The sequence below is a fragment of the Peromyscus eremicus genome, chromosome 20 (assembly GCF_949786415.1).
Source record: "Peromyscus eremicus chromosome 20, PerEre_H2_v1, whole genome shotgun sequence".
NCBI lineage: Eukaryota > Metazoa > Chordata > Mammalia > Rodentia > Cricetidae > Peromyscus > Peromyscus eremicus.
In genome coordinates this window covers 45,642,623-45,666,084 of record NC_081436.1, presented here as the reverse complement: position 1 = coordinate 45,666,084, position 23,462 = coordinate 45,642,623, and the positions used below count along the sequence as shown (strand labels likewise).

Here is a 23,462-nt window from a genome sequence, read left to right as displayed (position 1 = left end):
CCTCCAGGACAGGCTGAGCAAACTAGATCGACTAATGTGCAAGTCAGGGAAGCCCCTCACTTACTAGAAAGACCCCACAGGGCACATTCCCTTCAGATCTCACTTCCCACTGCCCCCTATGAAGACAAAGAGATCCTTTTTCTTTTTTCTTTTTTTTTGGAGCTGAGGACCGAACCCAGGGCCTTGTGCTTGCTAGGCAAGCGCTCTACCACTGAGCTAAATCCCCAATGCCTTTTCCCTTTTTCTTCTCACCTGGTTGTAGTTGACATCGCCTGTAGAGATGCGACTTCTGCTACTTTGCAATCACTCTCAGTTAAATTCAGCCCAATGACCGCTGTTTTCCTGGACCACAGAGTATAATCATCGACAGCTTCTTTAAGTCTTCTTGAATCGCTGCACACTGGGGCTGTGCTGTGTGAGCACCACCGAGCTAACACACGATCTGCGACTATGGCATGCGTGCAGGACTCACGAGATGATCACTCCAGGGACTGGCCGTGGAGGGCGGGGGAGGGAGGCAGGAAGAAAGTGTGAAGGGAAGCGACAAAAGTTTACTTTTGTCTTAGAAAATATGCCCTTGATAGTGTTGGATGTCCAGAAAGCAATCATTCTCTTTTACTCCTCATAAGTAAATAAACGGTGGCAGGGGTCCTGTTACTCTTTTATGCATTAAACTTTGAGTGTAGGCTGCTTCCTGTTCTCATGGGGATACTTATTTGTGTGTGTGTGTGTGTGTGTGTGTGTGTGTGTGTGTGTCTGTCTGTCTGTCTGTCTGTCTGCTGTTTATCTGTCTGTGTTAGAAGCTGCGCTACTCAGCTTTCTGTCACCATAACAAAAAACTTGAGATAATGATAATGAGCGAAGATGTGCTGTGGCTTGGTTGAGGAAGTCTTGTCTGTGATGAGTTGGCTCTGATGATGCTCTGGGCCTGTGGTAGGGCAGTACATCAAGTTGAAGTGCACAGTGGAACAAAACTATTTACATTGTGACCCAGGGAGGAAAGGGAGGGAAGGGGAAAGGTCCTGTCTGAGACAGTCTTCTGGAGACCCCTCTACATTCTACCCCCTCCCAGAGGGTCAAGCCTTTAATACGTTGGTCCTCTGGGCGACATTCATAACCCAAACTGGAGCAGAAATACTGGCACATTCCGAGTGTTTATTCCTTTCTCTGTAAAAAAACACACTATCTTCTCATTACTTCGGGACATAAATACTATTTCCCGATAAAGTCACCAAACTCCAGGGAAATACGGTACCTCCTCTGGGGTCACAAATCTAGCAAGCGACAGGGAGATGATTAGACGAAAGGCATGTGGAGTCTGATGGGTCCACACAGCTTTGGGCACTTTATCTACCAGTTTCTCTGCTGAGGGAGGCAGCAGGGAATGTGTCTGGAACTGGAGTGGATGGCGTAAGCTGAGGTCACGTGCTCTGGTCACTGAGGCAGATGGACCTAGGGACAGCTTAGGACCAAGCTGACTTCTAAGAGTCTGGTTGATGAAAGCAGTTTCTTTTTTCTCCCACTTCGTTCTCTTCTTTTTTCCTCTTAAAAAGTTCTATAATTTTTTTCTTTTCTTTTCTCTCTTTCTCTTTTTTTTTGGATCCTTTCTTTTGTGGGAATGCGACAGGAAAGGAACATCTGTGGGTCGTTATGAGAGCCAAGAGTACAAGCCGGAGTGTGGCGCTTAGAGACCCAAATTCCACCCAGGTTGAAAAATGTAAACCCACAGCATCCCTGCGAGGCTTCCTCTCTTTTCCCTATGTGTTGTGTATGTATGGGCTTGTATGCGTGCATGTTGTGTATGTATGAGTATGTGGGTGTGTACGTCTGTCATGTACCCATGTGGAGGTCAGAGGACAACTTTCTGGAGTTAGACCTCTCCTTCTGCTGTCGGTGCTGGGGCTTGATCTCAGGTCACCAGGTTGGCACAACACACAACGCACACTTTTACACAACGCACACTTTTACCTATTGAGCGATCTTGCTCCCCCTCACCTGCCTCCTTTTAAGACTGTGTAACCCCTCTGCTGCTGCCTATGCAGCTATTGCTAGCCTTGAACTCACAGCAGCCTTCTCGTCTCAGCCTCCTGTGGGCTGGCAATACAGGCATAAGCCACCATGCCTGGTTCTAAATCAGTTGTCATCTCGCATTTTTTCTGTTAGTGGCTGCTGAAATTACCCTGGCAGCTGTCCCTAACTTGAAGTGTTTAGGGAGTTGCATTCCGATTCTTCTCCCAGATTTTACTTGAGCTGCTTGTGGGAATTACTGCTAGCCGTTGCTAGGTCCATCAGAATGACTTAGGGCAGGTCTGTGTGGGCAGTCAGGGGACTGACTTTTTATTGAATTTATTGAATAAAGAGATGCTCCTGGATGGCTTTCTGCCTCTGCTTTGGGGTGAGGAGCACACCGAATTGAGGTTAAAAAAAAAAAAAAAAGAATTTGATTGTCCTCTTCAGCTCAGCATCTTGCTGTGTATAGTCACTATGCTAAATATTCAAAATACATTATTGCATAACGCATTTTTGAAAAGAGAAGTGCAGCAGATAACTACAGTTCAAGGACAAGCACATAAAGTGGGAAACAAAGGTTAGCATCATAGGCACCAGGGGAAAGCCTTCTGGCTTTCGGCGGGCGGACCAGGGAAGCCTTTCTGAACAGAGATGTCTGAGGTGAGGAGTGAGCTAATCTTCTGCTGAGGATAGTCATAGGCGTTGATGAAGGTAAGCTACCATTTCTTTGGTGGCGGAGCTCTGTCAGTCCTTAAAACAGCAAGACGAGAGGAAAGACAAAAGCCAGATGATGGGACATTCTTGTGTCAAGTAGCTGCCACTAATTTGTTGTGCTTCTGGAATGGCTCTGGCTTCTATCTCAAAATTTACACATCTAGTTTAAGAATGTCGAGGCAGCTGTAGCCTCTCTCTCTCTCTCTCTCTCTCTCTCTCTCTCTCTCTCTCTCTCTCTCTCTCTCTCTCTGTGTGTGTGTGTGTGTGTGTGTGTGTGTGTGTGTGTACACATGCTTGTATGAATGAGTATACACTCAGGAGTGAATGAGCGTGGAGATCAGAGGTCAGCCTTAGGTGTTATTCCTCTGGAGCCGTCTACATTTACTTTTGTTTGAGATGAGGTCTCTCATTGGCCCGGAGCTCACCAATTGCATTAGTTTGGCTGGCTAGACATCCTCCACACTCTGCCTCCCCAGCACAATTACAAGCACATGCTACCATGCTTGACGTTCTTATGTGGATTCTGGGGCGGGAACTGAGACCCTTTACCTAATTAGCTATTTCTCCGACCCACACAATGGCTGCACTTCTGATTTGTATCGGCTCTTGTACAACTGACTAGTTCACAAAGCTGTTGCTAACCTTGTAGGACGAATTAGCAAAAAGTGACACCTCTGGGAAGTCCTATGCTATTGGAGAAGAAAACCGAGCTTTCCTCTGGGTCATCTGGCCCTGCGGCTCACAATTGGTGGGTGCCTGCTAGTTTCAAGCACTGTTTACCCGAAGCCAATTGTAAGTCATGCAGCATGTACATGCATTGTCCCTAATCACTCATTGATAATTAATCAGTATTTATTGATTACTTATTGCATGTATTGAATTTGCTAGATTATGTTTTAAAATGTCATCCAGAGGTCTCCCTGTGCCAACGTCCAGAAAGGTAAAGAATTTCTAAGGCCACCAAATTAGTTGAGGAGCTGCTGTTTCTTGGCGAGCTGGTTGATGGTGCCACCCATAAAACTGTTGTCAGCCCCAGATGAGATTAGTTTTTCTTGGTAAGGCATCCCTCATGAAGAAATCAGGGCAGTTTTTGACATTTTGGAAGCAGTACTGTGAAGGTTAACTTTAATTGTCAACTCAACACAGCCTAGAGTCAGAGGGACTTACCAAGGGATTCCTGGATCAGGTCGGCCTGTGTGCATGTGAGGATTTGTCTCCTTCTTCCCCCTCCTCCTCCTCCTCCTCCTCCTCCTCTTCTTCTTCTTCTCCTTCTCCTCCTCCTCCTCCTGCTCCTCCTCCTCCTTCTTCTTCATGTGTATAATTGTATAACATGACTGTTCATGTGTGTATCCATGTTTGTATATATGTGGGCACCTGTGTGTATATTCACATGCATACATGTGTGTATACAGGTCTGACGTTGACTTAAGGCATTTTCTTGATCATTCTCTACCTGGTATATTGAAGTAGGGTCTCTAACTTGAACACAGATCTTGTGGCTTTAGCTACTCACTCTTTTCATCTTACTCTGGGGTTCCACTGTCTCTCGTTCTCCCAAAGATGGGATCGAAGGCCACTGTCATACCCTCTTAGCCCTTATGTGGGCGCCGGAACTGTAGTCCTTATACTTGCCAATACTTTACCCCACAAGCCATCTCCTCAGCCTGAGGTCCATGTCTTAACAAACTAACTAACTAACTAACTAACTAACAAACAAACAAACAAACAACAACTAAACAACACCACACAAACCACAAAGGAATCCCTACAACAATCAAACAGAAAACGATGAACAAATAATATTGGAAAGAGTTGAGGCAGACATCTTAAAAGCCATTTTACCATGCTCCCCCAAGTTGGAAAACTCACTCGGATTGTAATCCCGGTCTTCTAACGGAGGAAAGTAAACTGTTCTCATTGTTGGATTTTGGATTTGCATCATTTCAAACCTTCTCTTTTTAGAAGGTGTGCCAAAGAATCCAGTTTTAGCTTCTGCATGGAGGCTCTTTAAATATAACACATGAAGACATCTGTTACACACCTCTTTTTCTTAGCTCTCTGGGGCCTGAAATATGCTCACATATGCCTGTTCCTTCAAAGCTTCTTTGCACAAACTTGTCCACAACTGCAAAGCCTTTTTTTTTTTTTTTTTAAGAAACCTGTGAATGGCTCTCGGGTCAGGTGGCCACATCATCAGAAAGCTGATCATTTTAACCTGCATAGAGAGATTAAAAAAAAAATGGATAGGAATGTGTTCCGAACCGTCTACAGTAGTTCACAGGAGCGGTAATGGCTGCCTTTGTAATTATCTGCATCCTCAGTTTTGGCTTCAACCTGTCTGCCAAGTTGGCCTTACACCCTTAGTCTGAGGGAGATAGAAGGTTCTTTGTTTGCCTTCTTCCTTTAGCGTCTGCCGAGGTAGTGAAATCACTGCTTATCACCACTTCCGTTTCCTCTCCGTTAACCTGCTGCCCAGGGGCCAGAATGAGAACTCTCTGAGTGCTATCTGTGTAGTGCGGCGATCATCTTTCTTTGACATTAGTTTTTAAAAAGGAGTGTGCCAGGCAATGGTTTTTAGGCCGGCATTTTCCTCCCTTTTTGCAGCCCCCCTCCCCCACCCCATACTCCGCTGGTCCCCTTCTTCCCCCGTCCCCTCCTGCCTTCATGTTATATATATTCTATTACCATTTTTCTCTCCTCTTACTTACCCTTTTTCTAAAGATTTATTTTATTCAGATGAGTGCTTTGCCTTCGAGTATGTCTGTACCACGTGTGGGTGCTAGGAACGGAGTCTGGTTCTTCCCAAGAACAAGGGCTCTTAACCACTGAGCCAACTCTCCAGCCCGAATGTTCTCATTTCCTTTTCCTTTTTTTTTTTTTTTTTTTTCTGAGACAGGGTGTCTCTGTGTAGCCTTGATTGTCCTGGATCCCACTTTGTCAACCTGGCTGTCCTCAAACTCAGAGATCTGCCTGCCTCTGCCTCCTGAGTGCTGGGATTAACAACATGAGCCACCACCACCCGGCTCTTACCTACCATTCTTAAGACATTATTTCCCATTTTATGGTTCCCTCTCTAGTTTTATGATCCATACTCCACCCTCCACACACATATATGAAAATTAAAATCTAGTCTTCGCATGTAATTATGCAGTACCTGTCTTTCTGAGTCTAAGGTGCTTGTTGGATGGAGTATTTCCCAAGTCCTTTGATTTTCCTGCAAATGTCATGATTTCGTTTTCAGAGACAGACATTGTCTTACATATATCATTGACAAAGAAACACGGAATGGCTGACATGCCGCCCATCTTGTGCTAACGTTCCTTTCATCCCATTTCATGCTTCTGTTAGCTTTGCATTTAGCTTGCAATCTTGCTTTTTAATGAAATTGTAAGTGAGCTCCCTAAGGGCAACACATGGTATGATGTTTTGTACCTTCTTTAGCACCAAGAATTCCACTTTGGTTATATAGTAGGACTCTCAATAAGTGCTGGAATGATAATTCCAGTAACATAAATAGCTGTCTCTCTCAGAGCCTGGGGTCACCAGCATCTGTGTATACCAGGTGGCTAAGAGCAATTCTGTTTAAGTTTGTAGGGTTTATAAACAATGGCTGGTGGGAATGCTCTTCAAGATTTGGTTGTGTATATGTATAAGTTGTGGCAAGAGATGTAACTGTTGAATAAACATTTGAAGGACTTTTGATAAAACCGGCTGTATGCTAAGCTGAGAATTCTTTGAGAGCCTGTAAGCACTGGTTAACGGCTTCACTTGGGTCTTTGCTCTGTATTAAACCTCACTACACAAATGAGATCTGATAAAACAAATACACAAACTAGAAGCATGGTGAATTAGCACTGATAGGGCTGTTTTAAGGCTGTTTGTAAGGTTATGACAATGTTTTGACCACACTTACGCTATGCAATATCAGCTCTCCCCCAATTTGATCTGTATCTTCTGCTTTCAGAATTAAGTAGCCATTTCTGACATGGTGTGTTGAAGAAGAAGAAGAAGAAAAAGAAAAAAAATAAAAGTAGAGTTAATTGTTTATTCAGACTCTCGGGCAAAGTTTCAACAAATGAAGATTTGACATTTTTTTGGTAAATGTTAAAATATCTCATGGCATTTAAACAGAAATTGAGACTTTTCTTGCTCTACTTCTCTGTCCAGAAGTTTGGCAACTTGGCAGAAAAGCTTGGGAAAATTAAGATGCTCTTGCTAATCTTAATTTAAAGTAAACAACAAAAAGAATTTAAAGACAGGCTCTGCATACAAGCTTTATTTCCACTCTTATAAATAAAACCATTTACCCTCAAACTGATAAAAAGAGTGCAGTAGGTACTTAATTAGCTAAAATGTTTGAAACATATTCACTTACAATGCCACATGTTAATTATTGTCAGTCAGCACCAGGACACAGGAACTGCAATGCTTTGATAAAAACAGATAAAAGGCTCTTGCCCTGATATGGCTGGAGAAGGGACCTTTTCTTCCTGGGTAAGAACAGTCTCACATGATCTTATGCGCATAACCTAGTGTGAAAGAGCCTATGGGACAGATGTGGTCTCTTTCCTTGACTTGTTTACTTGAAACCTAGGGTTACCATGCTTGGGGAAGGAATTATTAGGATGAATACTTCATCTGAGAAAGAAATTTTGTGGCTATATTTTTCTTTGCATCTGATGGGCAGATCCATGGATGATTAGCTGATTGAGGATATATTAATCTGAGTAGGCTGAGGCTGCCTATTGGAATCTTCTCAAGTCCTGTACACAAGGGCTGCTCAGTCCCTTTGGATTATTCAGCTAACCTGTAATAAATTAATTCAAATGCTGTACAGATAGTACCACTGAATATTCCGCCTCTTCTATGATTTCTTTATGAATGAATTGCAAAAGAAAATAGTTATATATTCTTCCAGATACACTATATCATTCTGACATAAAACCAGAATGATGAGGCTAAAGTGTAGATGAGTTATACTACTTTAACAGTTTATAGAATTATGGTATTTTATGAATTCTGAAGACAAAGCCTCAAATAGCTCAGACTACCCTCAAACCTGCTCTCTAGCAGAGGTCAGCCTTGAACACCTGATTCTGCAGCCTGTGCTTCCCAAGGGATGGGATTGCGGGCTTGCACCACCACTCCAAGGAAGATTTATATTTTATTGCATTCACCAAAGTAACTCTCGGGTTAAAAGGGAAATACAAGCTTATGTAATGCTGTCAAAACATGTTCAGTGGCAAAGAAAGAATAATGTTGAATTAATGAAGGATTAAGCAAAACAATAAATGAACATAAAAAAAGAACATTTTGCTATCAACCAGAAGTTAAAACAGAAAACAGCCATTGCTGATAAATGTAGAAATAAACTGGAAAAAAAAAGCAATAGACTTGACAATTATCAGACTCTTGTTCTTAAAAATTGCAAACTGGACATATCCTTAGTCTGTGTATTTTTTTTGTCAGAAACATACTTATTTAGAGCTTATAAACAGAAAAGAAACAGTTGGAGCTGAGATAATGTGGCAGTGTGTGAGCAAACATGAAAATCCATATATGAAGAAAAAAAATCCGGGGAGATATCCAGACCAGAGCCATGAAATATAAAATTTAACTAGATCTAAGACAAAAGAAAAGGAGGACAGGGGAAAGGTTGTGCATGAATCAGCATAAGGAAGGGAAGCAAGATCACTGGACAGGAAAAAGATGACAGTAGACACTCTCCAGTTTTTCTTAAGAAGCTGGAATCATCTTGACACCAAGATTTCTAAGGAAACTATAAGTCAACCTTAGCTATTGACATAATTTAGCTGCACACATTGGAATTAGTGTAAAAATGATCTTAAGGTAGCGCAAGAAGACACGTGAGTCTGGAAGGGAGCTCCTGAAGGAGGCTTTGCACTGGGGATACCTGATTGGCAGCTGTTGAAAGAGGTTCTGTGGTAAGCCAATGCACCGATGGGCGGCACAAATTCAGTCCAGGACTAGACTCTGGCGCCAGAACTCTGTGCAGGAGGCTCACACAGATGGACAGAATCTTGGGATCCTGGAGATGAATCATTGCCCAAGTCTTGCCTCATGCGGACCTGGTTTTGTCTTCAAAACCTTGGATGCTAAGTCACTGTTATGGGAATTTGGATAAAGCAATTAGTAAGCAAAGGGCTAGTTCCCGAGTGGTGGCGCAAGCCCCGAGACCTTCTCCTGGATCTCCTTTGTGTGTTGTGCAATCCTAAGAGAAGCCACTCTGGCAGCATGTGACACTGCTTCAGGAGAGCAGAGGGCCCTTGGGATGAGTGATCGCTAAAGTATTCATTCATTGTGGGAAGTGTGCAAAAAGCAGTTGCCTCCCCCAGCGGCATTTCCAATGGGATAAGGACCCCAATATTAGCATCGCAGCCTATCTCTCCCCCCGGAACTGGAGAAGTGGATGTTCAGTCTGAAGCTCTTCTGAGACAGTGCTGCGAGCAGGATGTCTCCTCCTTTGTCTTCAGTCCCGTGATGAAAAGGCATTCATCTGTAAGGTTCCGGAGTAGATCACAAAGGAGAATGACCCTGGAGGGTCTGGAAGAAGCCAGAAAAGCAAGATGAGATCTATGCCTCTAAAAGGGGAAGACAATCCCTAGGTTAGTCCTGACTCAGATCCAATTGACCCTGACATTCCTTATCCAGCAAAACTCAGCAGAGCCTTGAGACCATTTGTGGCTGCGACTAACAAGGCCATGTCCCAGGTGTCCCCACAAATGAGGCAGGAGTCTAACCTTAGGAAGCTCCTCTAAGGAGGTCGTGGGGCTTTAGTGTCAATAGTCGCTACCTGATAACTGCACTGATCTCTTCCCTATCTATGGGGTTTATAGACTTGGAGAGGGCTAAGACTTCAAGGGACCTTCTCTCTCACTTAATGAAGTTTTTCCACAGTTGATGAAAAATTGTCTTCCATCCCTGCCTCTAGCCGAAAGCTTGGTTGCTATGTGCCTTGCTAGATTAGATCTGTTCCAAAGACTGAGCTAGCGTCTTTCAGAAGAACATTCAGGCTGGACGGTGGTGGCGCACGCCTTTAATCCCAGCACTCGGGAGGCAGAGGCAGGCGGATCTCTGTGAGTTCGAGGCCAGCCTGGTCTACAGAGTGAGTTCCAGGACAGGCTCCAAAGCTACACAGAGAAACTTTGTCTTAAAAAAAAAAAAAAAAAAAAAAAAAACCAAAATAAAATAAAATAAAAGAAGAACATTCAGGCCTGGAAGAAATATCATGAGAGCCATCTAAAACATTTTTGACTGAATAAGCAACATGTGTTCGATTAAAAACCTCACACTCCAGAGTCTCTTGCCAAGCTTTGTAACCCAGGAGACATAAAGGGCAACTCTTAGTATATTCCAGCTACACCAGGGATTTTATCCAGATGTCCCACTATCAAAGATCTCAAAGTAGAAATACTAGAGAAATTTATGTAAACCTGGCATGGTGACTCACACCTGTATTACTGGCATTCGGGAGGTTGAAGAAAGAGAACTAAGGTCAGCCTGGGCTTCATAAGGAGAATTGAAAAAAGAATTAAAAAACATCTATGTCAAAACCAAAAAGCAACCAAACTCATGCTCTTCATCTGAAGACGAAGGACACTTAAGATGGGCTAGAGATTTGGTTCAGAGGTTAGGTGCACTTACTGCTCTTGCAGATTTTCGAACCCAGCACACATATGGGACCTCTCCCAACCACCTGTAACTTCAGCTTCAGGGGATCCAATTCCCCCTTCTGGTCTTCGAGGGCAATGGCACACATGTGGCATATGCACACACACACACACACACACACACACACACACACACACACACACAAATAATATTTTAAAAAGTCTTAGAAAATAGCAGTTTTGCTCTTCAAGAAAAGTTATAGCAACTGTTACTAATGAACCATCTTTTAATTTATAAGTTGCAATTAGGTGACTTTAATTGATTTGATGTTATTTTTGTCTTCCCCCCCCCCCCCCCCCCCCCCCCCCCCCCGAGACAGGGTTTCTCTGTGTAGTTTTGGTGCCTGTCCTGGATCTCGCTCTGTAGACCAGGCTGGCCTCGAACTCACAGAGATCCGCTTGGCTCTGCCTCCCGAGTGCTGGGATTAAAGGCATGTACCACCACTGCCCAGCTTATTTTTTTTTTTTTTTTTGTCTTTTTTGGACATACATCTGCAATAGAGAACATGCAAGCACTTTAAAGCTTAAGACGTTTAGCAATTCCTTGGCATTATAGCAGCTGACTTGTATTTAACTAGTCTCCTAGAGCCTGGAGGGATGGAGATTTCAGCTGCTCTCATTCTCAAGAACGTAAATGACTAAGAGATGAAATGTGGAGTCACTAAGTGTAAGTTGGTGAAATCTTTTTCAAGGATGGGGCAGGATCTGTCGTTTCTACTTCAAAACGGCCTGGTCCAAAAGCCAGGGCTACTATACTTATGCGGATATTTAAAAAACAATAATTGTCTTTTGTAGGTCTAGACTGCAATGGTAACTTAGTGCTATCAAAAGAATTCATGGCAGTGAAAGGTCAAGAAGGAGAACATAAGGAAGTGTCATAAAGGAGTTGGCACTGATCTCTTTGTAAACTATATTAAAGTACAATTTGCATATCATGTTTTAGTTGGACAGTTTGTCAAGTTTTAGTAGAGCCATGTAATTATGAAGACATCACCACAAATACATTTTAAAGTAGCATCTATTTTTTTAATTATTTTTTTTAACCTAGTATATGGAATTACGGGCCTCATTGTACAGTTTCATTCATAAATATGTACTCTGCTTGTGTTTATACCCCTACTCCCATGTTTTTCTCACCTTTTCATGATGCTCTTCCCTGCTCCCACGTCTTGAGCAGGCTAGTTTTTGAGGGAGGACCTCACGGAGCCTCTCCTCCTGATCTATTCCCACTTTCCAAGTGCTGGGATTACAGCTGTGAGCTGCCACTGCTGCCTAAGAACTTCAACACCACCACCAAAACCCGAACACAAACTACACCTCACCCCAGCTAACTACCAGCAATATACTTAAGGGGAAATCTTGAAGTTTTACTGTTAAAAAAAAAACTTAGTCATGCAACATGAAAAAAAAAAGCATTAGTTACAAATGTGTTTAGCACAAGAAATGAGATTGGAAAAGATGTGAAGGTATGTATCATTATAAAGCAATGTATTTTTTGTGTTGCAAATCGCCCATTAGTCATCACAGCATTGAAAAAAGTCCATTCTTGCTGGGTGGTGGTGGCGCACGCCTTTACCCAGCACTCGGGAGGCAGAGCCAGGCGGATCTCTGTGAGTTCGAGGCCAGCCTGGGCTACCAAGTGAGTTCCAGGAAAAGGCGCAAAGCTACACAAGAAACCCTGTCTCGAAAAACAAACAAACAAACAAAAAAAAAAAAACAAAAAAAAAAAGAAAAAGAAAAAGTCCATTCTTACCTGGAATTAGAAAGTTAAGATAACTAGATATAAAATTTGGGTCGAGATAGGTCATTTTCTCTGTACCACAAGACAGCAGGATGAAAAACATTTGGTTAGGTTAATTAATTGAACAAACAAACAAACCCTAAACTTAGTAAATAAAATTGAAAGGTAAAAAATAAACTAGAAAAATGGTGCAAATAATATCAGTTAAAATAAATAAATAGTATATAAAGATTCTCACAATTCAGAAAAAAAATGGATATGACATGGATTTTGTTTAAAATAATTAAATAGCCAAAGAATACCAAAGACTGCATTAAAATGACAGTCAAGCTTTAAAAATTTTTTGGATTTAATTATTTTGTTTTATGGGTACGAGTGCTTTTTGCCTCCGTGTAAAATGGTGTTTTACCACTATGCGCACAAAGAGGTCGGAAGAGAGTATCCAAAGCCTTCGAACTGGAGTTACTTACAGATGTTTGTGACCCACTGTGTGGGTTCTGGGATTGAACCCAGGTCTTTTACAAGATCAACAAGCTCTCTAAACCACTGAGCCATCTCTCCTGCTCCTAAGATAGCCAATCTTAATTTTTTAAAAGATTTATTTATCTTATTGTATATACAGTATTTTGCCTGTATGCATGTATGCCTGCACACCAGAAGAGGGCACCAGATCTCATTACAGATGGTTGTGAGCCACCATGTGAGTGCTGAGAATTGAACTCAGGCCTTCTGGAAGAGCAGCCAATGCTCTTAACCTCTGAGCCATCTCTCCAGCCCCTAAGATAGCCAATCTTAATTGTTAGATGTTATTCTGTATTGAGACATGCCCAGGAGACCATAAAACAACCTTTGGGTGTGTCTGAGTGTGTTTTCAGACATAATCCCATCAGTGGTTTAATACATTCCAGCATTTAAAATTTAAATAGATTGCTGGGAGATGGTGGGACTTCCTGCTTGGTAGGAGGAAGTGGGTCACTGGGATGTGTGCTTAGGTGCCACATCTTTCCCTGGCCTTTCCAGTAGTCCCCTTAACTAGGTCTTTGTTTCCATGATCAAGCTGCTCTGATTTGCCAGCCTCTCCCTGTGATGGCTGACTGACACCTCTGAAACTCAGCAGAAAGAAACAATTCCTCTCTCTAAGTTATTCTGTCAGGTGATTTAGTTATAGCTGTGCGAAAGTGACTAATCCACTGGCTGTGGAAATCAAATTCAAACAAGAGTCATAATCCCATTTACTTCTCAAATCAGGTTATGCATTAACCCTCTAATGGTAGGAGCGATACAGCGTGGTACTTAGGTGCTGGTGGGAGCAAAAAATCAGTGTAACTGTCCACACTGCATTGTTTAGTTAGTTTGAAAATCTCTTATCTTAGAGGGGCAAAGTGGCACATGCCTGCAATCCCACTGTCTGGGGCCTGAAAGCAGGAAGGTTATTAGTTCAAAGCCAGCCTGGATGACCTATTGAGACCCGGTCTCAATAGACAAAACAAAATGTATATCTTGTTTTACCCAGCAGTTCCATATCTTGTATCTAGTGAAAGTCCATCAGTATCAGTAGGGATGTTTATTGTGGTATTTATATTAAGAATTTTGGAAATAACCTAAAATTTTCAAATACTGACAAATAGTTTCTATTCTTAGGTTTTCTTATAGTAAAAACATTGTTTTTAGCATCTGTGATGGCTATTTTTTGTACTTAAAATCCTGATTTTTATTTGTTTATTTTTATTGAAAAATATTTTCATATAACAGATTTTTGATGTTTTTCTCCTACCCCAGTTCCTCTCAGATCATCCCTATTTCCCTATCCACCAAAGTTTATGTTCTTTTTTCTGTCTTTAAAAACAAACAAACAAACAAACAACAAAAACAAAAGAAATACATGTTCACTCTCTGCTACAAAATAAAAATACAAACAGAAGACCAATAAGATTAAAAAAAAAATCCAAAGCAAAATGAGACAAAAAGTCCACAAAAAATACCATTGAGTTTGTTTTGTGTTGCTCAACCACTCTTGAACTTGGGACCTGCTCTGAAAGTGTGATCAATACACCCAGTGTGACTCCACTGGAGAAAACTGATTTCCCTTTGCCAATGGTATCAGTTGCAGATAGCTTCTTGGTTAGGCCTGGGAGCCTGTGTCTACAATGTAGAACCACTTAAGAAGACTGCTTCAGTTGAGGGACTACCTAGGTCAGGTCCATCTTTTGGGGAATGTCTTGACTGCTAATGGTTGTTGGAAGACCTAGCTCTTGTGGGCATCAATGTTCTCTAGGCAGACAGAGGTCCTCAGCTAGACAGGGCAGGAGAAAGGTAGACAAGAGCACGCAGGCAGCAAGAGTGCATCCTTTTCTCTCTGCTCTAAGGTGAGGAAATGATGTGAATTAGCTGCCTGAGTTCCTGCCTAGACCTGCCTCCAAATGCTCAACTGTAACCCAGAACTGTAAGCTAAATAAACTCTTTCTTCCTAAACTGCTTTTGGTCAGGATATTTTTATCACCAAATTAGAGATGTAGCCAGAAAATAGGACCAGCAAGGAGGGATATTTTAAGGGATAAGCACATTGACATGAAGGGTTTCTCTGTGTAGCTTTGGAGCCTGTTCTGGAGTTTGCTATGTAGACCAGGCTGTCCTTGAACTCACAGAGACCCGCCTACCTCTGCCTCCCAAGTGCTGGGATTAAAGGTGTGCACCACTACCGCCCGGCTATATATTCATGTATCAGATACTCTATGATATTGTTAAGTTGCTCTTATGAAGAACAATTTTATATAATAAATGGAGGAGGGAATAAGTGAGTGGATAGATGATTGAAGATGTCCAGTAGGAGAAGGCTTTTGAGACATCTTCTTATAGTTTTTAAAAGTACATTTAAATTACATACAAAAAGATTTTGTTAGGAAGTTTTCATAACTGTACCTATTTCCATCACATTTATATCCCCATTATGCTCTCTTATCCCTTCAACACTCTAACTGATCACCTTCTTCTACCCAATCAATCTCCTTCTACATTCCTGTCATATGAATATTTAAACAATGAGTTTAATTATGGCTACTTCCAGGAGCATAGGGGGGTTATTATAGGAGCATAGACATCTTACCAATGGCTATGGAAATGTCGCCTTAATTTCTAAGAATTCAGAACTTCTCCAATGTAATGATTTAAAATAGGATTGTGGTCAGCAGACTGACCTTTTCTATTAATACCAAGCATAGTTCCTTTCTCCCCTCCCTCCATCCCTTCTCTCTATTTTTTTCTGCCCTTTATTTTTCCTGTCGTCTTCCTGTCTCTACATTCCTTTCTCACTCTGTTCTTGTTCCTCATCTTTCACTAACATTAAAAGAAATATATCTGGAAGAGTTTCTGATTCATATATATCAGAAACAAAAAGAGCCGTGAGAAAAGATCAAAGGATTGGAGATTATTCAACCTGTGAGGAGAAAATGGAGCAATGACTTCACACTAGCAAGCTCTCTTTGATTACCAGTATAAAGGCTGTACTCATTCGTGGCCTGTGAGTAACGTAAGGCGGCAGGCGAGGTTTCACCTTAGCGTGATAGGTAGAGGACAGACACACAACTGGAAAAGACAGTTTCAAGCAGACTGTTCAGTTTATATTCGTCCTTACAGAAGAGACTCACAGTCCAGCCTAAATATCTCGCCCTGTTCTAATGCCCCCTATCCTCTTCCTTTTTTTAAAGTTTTATTTTATTGAAAAAAGTTTTTGTCTTGTTCATAAAATATATTTTAATCATTTTTTTACCTTCTCCCAATTCATCCCAGGTCCTCCCCACCTCCCTTCCCACCTCCCTCTCCACCTCCCTCCCCACCAAACTTTATGTTCTTTTCCTCTTTCTCTCTTTACAAAAAACAAAGACAGAACAACAAAAGCCAACACACACACACAGAGACACACACAGACACACACAGAGACACACATACAGACACACATACAGACACACACACAGACACATGCACATAGACACACACACAGACACACACACACATAGACACAAACACACACACAGACACACACTCATACACACACACACACAGACACATACTCACAGACACATAGACACAGACACAGACACACACACACACACACACACACACACACACACACACACACACGCCTCCACAAAAACAAAAATCAAAATAAACAAAAGCAAAAGATTGAAAAGACAAGAAGTACCCAAAGCAATAGGAAGCAAAACGTCTACAAAAATAGCAGTTTGAGGTCCTTTTTGTGTTGGCCGACTACTTCTGGGCATGGGACCTGCCCTGAAACTCCACTGGAGAAAACTGACTTTCCTTAGTCAGCAGGTGTCAATAACAGATAGCTTCTTGGTAATGGGAAGGACTCTGTGTCCACCAGCCCCTCTGAGAGCCGCGACTCCATCTGGCTTGAACCTGGGCAGGCCTTGTACATGTTGCTATATTCTCTGTGAGAGTTCATATGTGCTTTAGTATGTTGTGTCTTGAAGACGTTATCTGCTTGGAGTCATCCATCACTGGTTCTTACAATCTTAATGCCTCCTCTTTTTTTTTTTAAGGCAGGGTCTCACTGTGTATCTCTGTTTGGTCCAGAACTCACTATGTAGACCAGGCTATCCTTGAACCTATAGAGATGCACCTGCCTTTGCCTCCTGAGTCCTGGAATTAAAGGTGTGTGTCACCACACCCAGCTCTCCCAATTGTCCACAATACAGATTTTTCCAGAGGAAAAGAACTTTCTTCTGCAGTTCGTATTTGAGAAGGAAGTCCCCAACGCTGTAGGGAGTTAATTCTTCCTGACAGCTCTACACCACGGTGGTCCTTGTGCTTCTCCTGGATGACAGCATATACTGATTTTCCACCCTCTCTCTGTTTCCAGGCAGCTGTTGCACCTCATGTAAAAGGTCAAAGATAAAAAAAAAAATGAAGATTTTTCAGCGCGAGATGCGGTACTGGCTGATTCTGGCTTTTTTGGCGGTTGCTTATTTCTGCACCATCGTCCGGGGTCAAGGTAATTGAAAAACCTGGGAGTCTAGTCTTTTGGGGTCTTCATTCTCACAATCTTTGGTTGGTACAACAGTGTTTCCAGACAGGAAATCCATTAGCTTTTATTTATTTTATCAACTGTAGCAATGGAACACACCACTTACAGGGTAACTATGTCACCAGAAACTGGGCATAGTCATTTTGGAGGAGTTGATTAAAGAGGGTGCTGAAAAGCTATCAGAGTTCAATCTGTGAAAACCAAGTCTGTGTGTTGCCAGATCAGATATGTTAATAAATAGCAACAGCATATATGCATGTGTATCTTATTCCTGTCTTATTTCTTATAAGAGTCTATAATACGTTTATTTTATTTTATTTTTTGGAGACTCAGTCTCCCTGTGTATCCTTGTCTGGCCTTGAACTCTCTATGTAGACCATGCTGGCCTAGAACTTACAAAGACCCACCTTCCTCTGTCTTCTGAGTGCTGAGCTTAAAGTTGTATGCTGTCATACCTGGGACCTATAGTATATTTATATCACTTTAAACTTGCTTCCTTTTTTTAAAGTCCTTTTCTTAAAACTGAGCACAGTTTAAGATTGTTAAGCGTCTAGTAGAGGTTGCCAGAGATATGTGACTTTATTTTGACTCTGGAAAAAAGAGTTTGTGAAACTACTCTTTGCATTAGCAAGGTCTGCACTGTTTTAAACCTCTTTCTTATAAGTCTGTAGTTGACAAACTACCATCCATGGGCTTAATCTGGCCCACTGTCTGTTTGGATAAACTTTTATTACACACGGATTTGTTTACAGATTGCGGGTGGCTGCTTTTATGCTACAGTGGCAGAAGACAGTAGTCGTGACGAGACTGTGACTCTTCAAAGCCAAACATAGCTACTGTCTGGCCTTCTACATAGGATTGTGCTATCCATGAAGTCAGTGCATATCACACACAGTGTGTCCACACACCACTATAACTAGACAAATGCATGATAAGACAGAAATATGACTGCTGCTGTTGAAATATCACTAGAGCAGAAAGTACAGACGTGGCGAGCTGATTTTAGGAATGTTAGTGTCTCATATCTGGAACTGGGGACTGCAAAAGCCAAATGAACGAACCACCACATCCTGCTTCTTCAAAGCAAGGCACTCCTGTTTAAAAAGGCATGGAACTTGACTTCTTGCAAGTTCAAATAGTTGTTGTGCACCTGGGACTGATGGCCATATTTTCAACCACTTCATTGAACACATAGTGAGCAGTTAAGGAGGCAGAGTCTGCTCATCTTATTTACATTGGTGAAAGAATGTTTTTAGAGGCACCTTACTCCCTGAACTCTATGATGCAAGACACAGGTCCTTAGGAACAGAATGAGTCATTAAAATATTCAGCCGTGCCACCTCAGTCTGGATTAATTGAGAACCGTCATTTGTGGATTGGAATAACTGATTGCAGACATCTCTATGCAATATCTTCAAAGGTGCACTACCAGTTTCACCTTGTCAGCCAGAGTCTGTCTCAAATGAACAGTTGAGGGGCACACTTTGTGTGTCTGTGGTTCAAGAACTAAGCTGAGAAGCTGAGTAAGGCTTTTTGTTTTGTTTTGTTTTGTTTTGTTTTTTCCTCATCAAGAAGTATACTGGCCACTAGGTAGATAGATGTACTAACAGATAATCACAGTGCATATCCCATGGGGCTGTGGCAAAAAGCAAAAGCTGGAGACTAAATGGACATTTGAACTGTTGCTAATTTTCAGATAATTTTATTTTGCAGAGATGGTAATATTGAGAACAACACAACCTGTGCTCATGCCTCATTATGTTTCAGGCACAGGCAGGGCTGTCAGGTTGCTAAAATACCAAATGGTTCATAGACTGAGCATTGATGGCTGAAGGAGGCAACGTGGCTGGGGAGAAAAGTGTGGATGCAGGAATGAGAGGGAGAAGAGATGCAGCGTGTTTGCTGATTAGGTGTGCAGGCAGGCAGAAGAGAGGGAATGTAAGAGATGACTCTGAGGCTCCTAGACTGAGACTTGAGAGGAGGGGACATTTGGTTCTGTCCCTTGTGTTGTTATTACTTCTATATGTTTGCACCCCAACTGTTTGGTCACCAGAGTTCACTAAAAGCAGTGCTCTGTGTCTCTGCTACGAGAGAAGGTTTCAGTCTTAGAAGGCATTGGTTGGCCAGAATAGACGAAGGAGGAATGGTAAGTGGAAGATACCAAGTTTAGCCTTAGACAAATATGTGGGGCTTTAGGGTTTGGGGAGACATGCAGGTGGGTTTGGTAGGTGTGCAGCTGATGGAGTTTATAGGGAAAAGATTAGGACAAAAGAGTTTGTATTGAGTTGTATTGTACTTTGCAATTAGGACTAGAGAGCTTTGGGGCGCTAAAGGTGTTGTTAGAGAGGGCTAGCTCCATGCAAGGATGGCGATGAGGCCTGCACAACACTCTCAGACAAGAGTTCAGTAGAGAAAAAATGGCTGATCGAAAGCATCCAAGGAAGAAGAAAGAAGAAGAGGAAGAGGAAGAGGAGGAGATCAAGGAAACTATAAGAAGAGTCAGGGAACTGCAGTGTCTGGAAGTGAGGGATGGAAGACTGTGGCTGCATGCTAAGCAGTCCAAGTTAGAAAAATGTTAGATGTCACTGGCTCTGGTGTCTGAAAATACACGAGAACTTCCGGAAAGCTTGTATTATTTCCGCTCGGTTACATGCTTGAGTTTGAGCAAGGAAAAAAAACATACAAATCGCTTTACTGTATTGATTTTATATTTTTATGAGCTATATTGTAGTGAGCGCCTATGAGTTGGTCATTCTTTTTTTTTTTTTTGATATGACCCTGAAAAGCCATGTAGACATTGTGAAACTGGCTTGGAACAAAATAGGAGAGATAGTCACTGTGGTCAAAATAATGTACCACAGATGTGTTCACTTCCTGATTTCCAGAACTCATGAACGAGTTACATGCAAATGGGAATTAGGATGTCTGCTTACCTTGTAATGATAGAAGGGTGGTATTCACACTTTGTCAGAATTTCACAGTAATTATGCACTGCTTTCTAGCAATATTTGCTTAGGATGGTTAAAAGAAAGACTCATGGAGGTCAACTAACTGCCACTTAAAGTTCCAAGGCAAGGCTGGACGCGGTGGCATTTGTAATGCCTGCCTTGTTATTTTCAGCCCGTACATTCATGCAGTTTGCAGCAGTAACAGGGAACTGATACAGTTGATATTAAAAGGGATATGGGAGGGTACGTGGAGGCAGGAGGATCAAGAATTCATCATCTTGACCTGCAGTCTTGTGCTATGTAAGACCCTATCTCAAAATAAAACAAATCCTTCAAGGCATATTAAATGGACGATTTCTCATGGAGGCCTGATAGAGCTTTATGGAGACCCCCACATTAGCTCATGAGCACATACTTTTTTTGTGTTATGAGTAGTCTAACATATTTGGGAATTGAAAATATTTGCCATATTGTTGTCTTCATCATCTTTATAATGGACCATGAAATTATAACATATTGTATTATAAGTGAGGTTAAAAAGAACTACTAGCATGTTCCACAGTGAAATGTTCCTCAAAATTTAATTATCCCTATACATAAAACAATAGTAATGGGTGATACATTTAATGGAAAACAATAAATGACATAAGAAAATTTGAATTTTTTCAGATATTTTAGAAAAACAGCCAAAATACTTCTCCACTTTTTAAGTTGTTTTTTAAAGAATAAAAATCATGTTATCTCATCAATTTAGCATCATAAATTATGTTTTTGAGACAGGATCTTGTTATGTCACCCAGGTTGGCCTAGACCCCATAATTCTCCCACCTTAGCTTCACAAGGGCTAGGAATTAAGTCATGTGTCACACCATGAATGCCTCTAAACTATGTTTTAAGAGAAAACTATTCACTTATGAATTCTACTTGCAGTATCTCTATCAGATGATATTTTTGATTGCAAAAAATTTAATTTTTCTTTGGCCAATTTCAAATTTATTTACTAGTAGATAACATGGTAGCTCATTTAAGCAAAATAGAAGTTAGACTCTCAAGCTTGGAAGAGAGAATTGCTGAAATCTAGGAATGCCTCACTTAGGGACCAGCTATCTTTTCCTATCAATCGTGCCACTGAGATGAAACCAGTAGGCTACTGTCCTTCCTTTCCTCACTGGACTCCTGGGGAAAGTTTTGGATTCCTAGGGGAAGCCTGCTTGACCTGCCTTCAGGTGCTCTTGCATTTCTAAGCCTGGGGAGTGCGGCTGATTGACAGTTTATCTCGTTCAGTGGGAGGGGTGATGGTGCTCTGTGGAAGAAAACCAGAGTTCTGTTAGGTAAGAAGATGGGGTGTGGTCCTGGGCATTGACACACACACACACACACACACACACACACACACACACACACACACACACACACAATATCTGTGGCTGCTTCCCAGTGTAAAATACAGTGTTAGAAACAACTGATGAAAATATATCATTAGCCATAAATCTTGCATAAATCATCACTTGTCAAAACAGCCATATTGCAACTGAGTTGAGAAAGAGGGGAGTAGAGAGAGAGAGAGAGACAGAGACAGAGACAGAGAGACAGAGAGAGACAGAGGCAGAGAGACAGACAGAGAAACAGAGAGAGAGAGAGAGAGAGAGAGAGAGAGAGAGAGAGAGAGAGAGAGAGAGAGAGAGACAGAGGTGAGGAGAGTCCTGTGAGAAGAAAGAGAAGAAACAGCAGAAAATTATCCATTGAATAAGCGGGTAGATTATGGAATAATATAAAAATGCCTTTCCTCCCATAGATTCCTATGGAAAAATGGCCAAACTGTTCCCTTCAAACAAAGCACAGAGCAACACAGCAGGACAAAGCCCTCCATGCTTTTAGTAACAAGCCTCAGTAAAGAGAAGATAAAAGTGGATAGCCCTCCTCATTCCCCTTTGGGGTGACGTTCATGTACACACAAGTATTTTCTATTGAGCCTAATCTCATGTCATCATGGAAGAGTTTGTTGGCTTCCTCTGCGCTCCCAGTGTGTGCCCCAAACAAAACTTTACACTTGATTTTGTCTTTTTGGGAAGATTAGTATTTGAACTGACACAGATGAACTTTTTAATGAAGCTCACTCAAGCGTTTGCTGAAAGTTAAGGACAGCATATATGAAATAGAAAGCACATCCTTTGTGCTTGCAGAGGGAAAAAAAAATCCACACAAAGATTCTTGCTGTGTGAGATAAGGGCAATTATTTTTCTATGACTCTTCACAGAGTTTCTGTCAATTTTGCTTGCCCTTGCTTTGGCTCAAGTCCCAGTGCCTTCCAAAGGCAGGGGGTGGGGGTAGGAGGGAGCTGACTTTGAAATCTAGAACTGCTTCTTAATTAGCATTTAGTCTTTGCATGGTGTTTCTCCCCAAAGGCAAAAGTGTGTGCTTCATGTCTTAGTGATTGTCAGAATATTTATGCTTCTGTTGGCATTAGATGTGATCTGGCGTTTCACGGTCATCATGGGATGGTGGTCATATGATCTATTTGTAAGTTAAAGAGTTGACCTTGGCTGGACTTCACTGTGTCACTTGCCTCACACTTTGTGCCCTTGAGGTCAATGGAAGATATGTCGCTTTGGGTTCTAGATGACCATCTGCATTTCATAAATGGAAACAGCCCAGGCTGTTTCCATTGTTTTCTGCTGGCAGCTTAGAAAGTTAGCTGTTGTCTAAAGAGATGCTGAGGCCCATGGACTCACACAGCATTCAAAGAATAGTGGCCTATGCAGGAAATCTTCTGCAGATGTCTACTGTCTAGCCTAGCAATCCTGAGCGCTATTAGCATCTTGGCTCTCCTTGAGATTTCAGCACACCTGGCATGCCAGCCGAGTCCCCTGCATCTCTTAGAGTTGGCTTAGATCAAAGCCTCTGTCTGTGGCTGTCCTTTCTTATTTCATGGGTCCCAGGTAGGTCAGGTTGTCCTCACCAGTGCATTCATGCGAAAGCTTGTTAGTGATAAATGCCAACCCACTGATGTGATTGAACTCAGCAAGGCTTTCTCATATTTTTAATTCATATTTGTAATGTTTCCCACAGGTAATAAAAATGCAGCTACACAGAGATTTTTGCTTTTGAGTTGAAGACTTAGGAAAAACATACCTTCTTTGTTCATTAAAATGCTGGGCACTAAAATAGTTGTTCTTGTGAGAAATTTGTATTTTTCCATTAGCCAGAAAAATGTAAACTCTTTTTTTCCCATTGTATCAAGTTGAAACTATAAATCTAATGCTTTTGTTGTGCTGGGAATGGCCTTCTCTACTTACACATGGTTAAGGGCAAGT

The 23,462-nt window shown here is 41.7% G+C and overlaps 1 protein-coding gene across 1 annotated transcript in view; it reads left to right on the top strand.

The window, feature by feature from the left end:
• Col14a1 (collagen type XIV alpha 1 chain) overlaps positions 1-23,462 on the top strand; it is a 174,846-nt gene that overhangs the window by 3,170 nt on the left and 148,214 nt on the right. The window contains exon 2 of the mRNA XM_059247022.1: positions 17,036-17,167. Within this exon, the coding sequence (XP_059103005.1) occupies positions 17,080-17,167 (88 nt within the window). The 5' untranslated portion in view covers positions 17,036-17,079. The remainder of the gene's footprint in view (positions 1-17,035; positions 17,168-23,462) is intronic.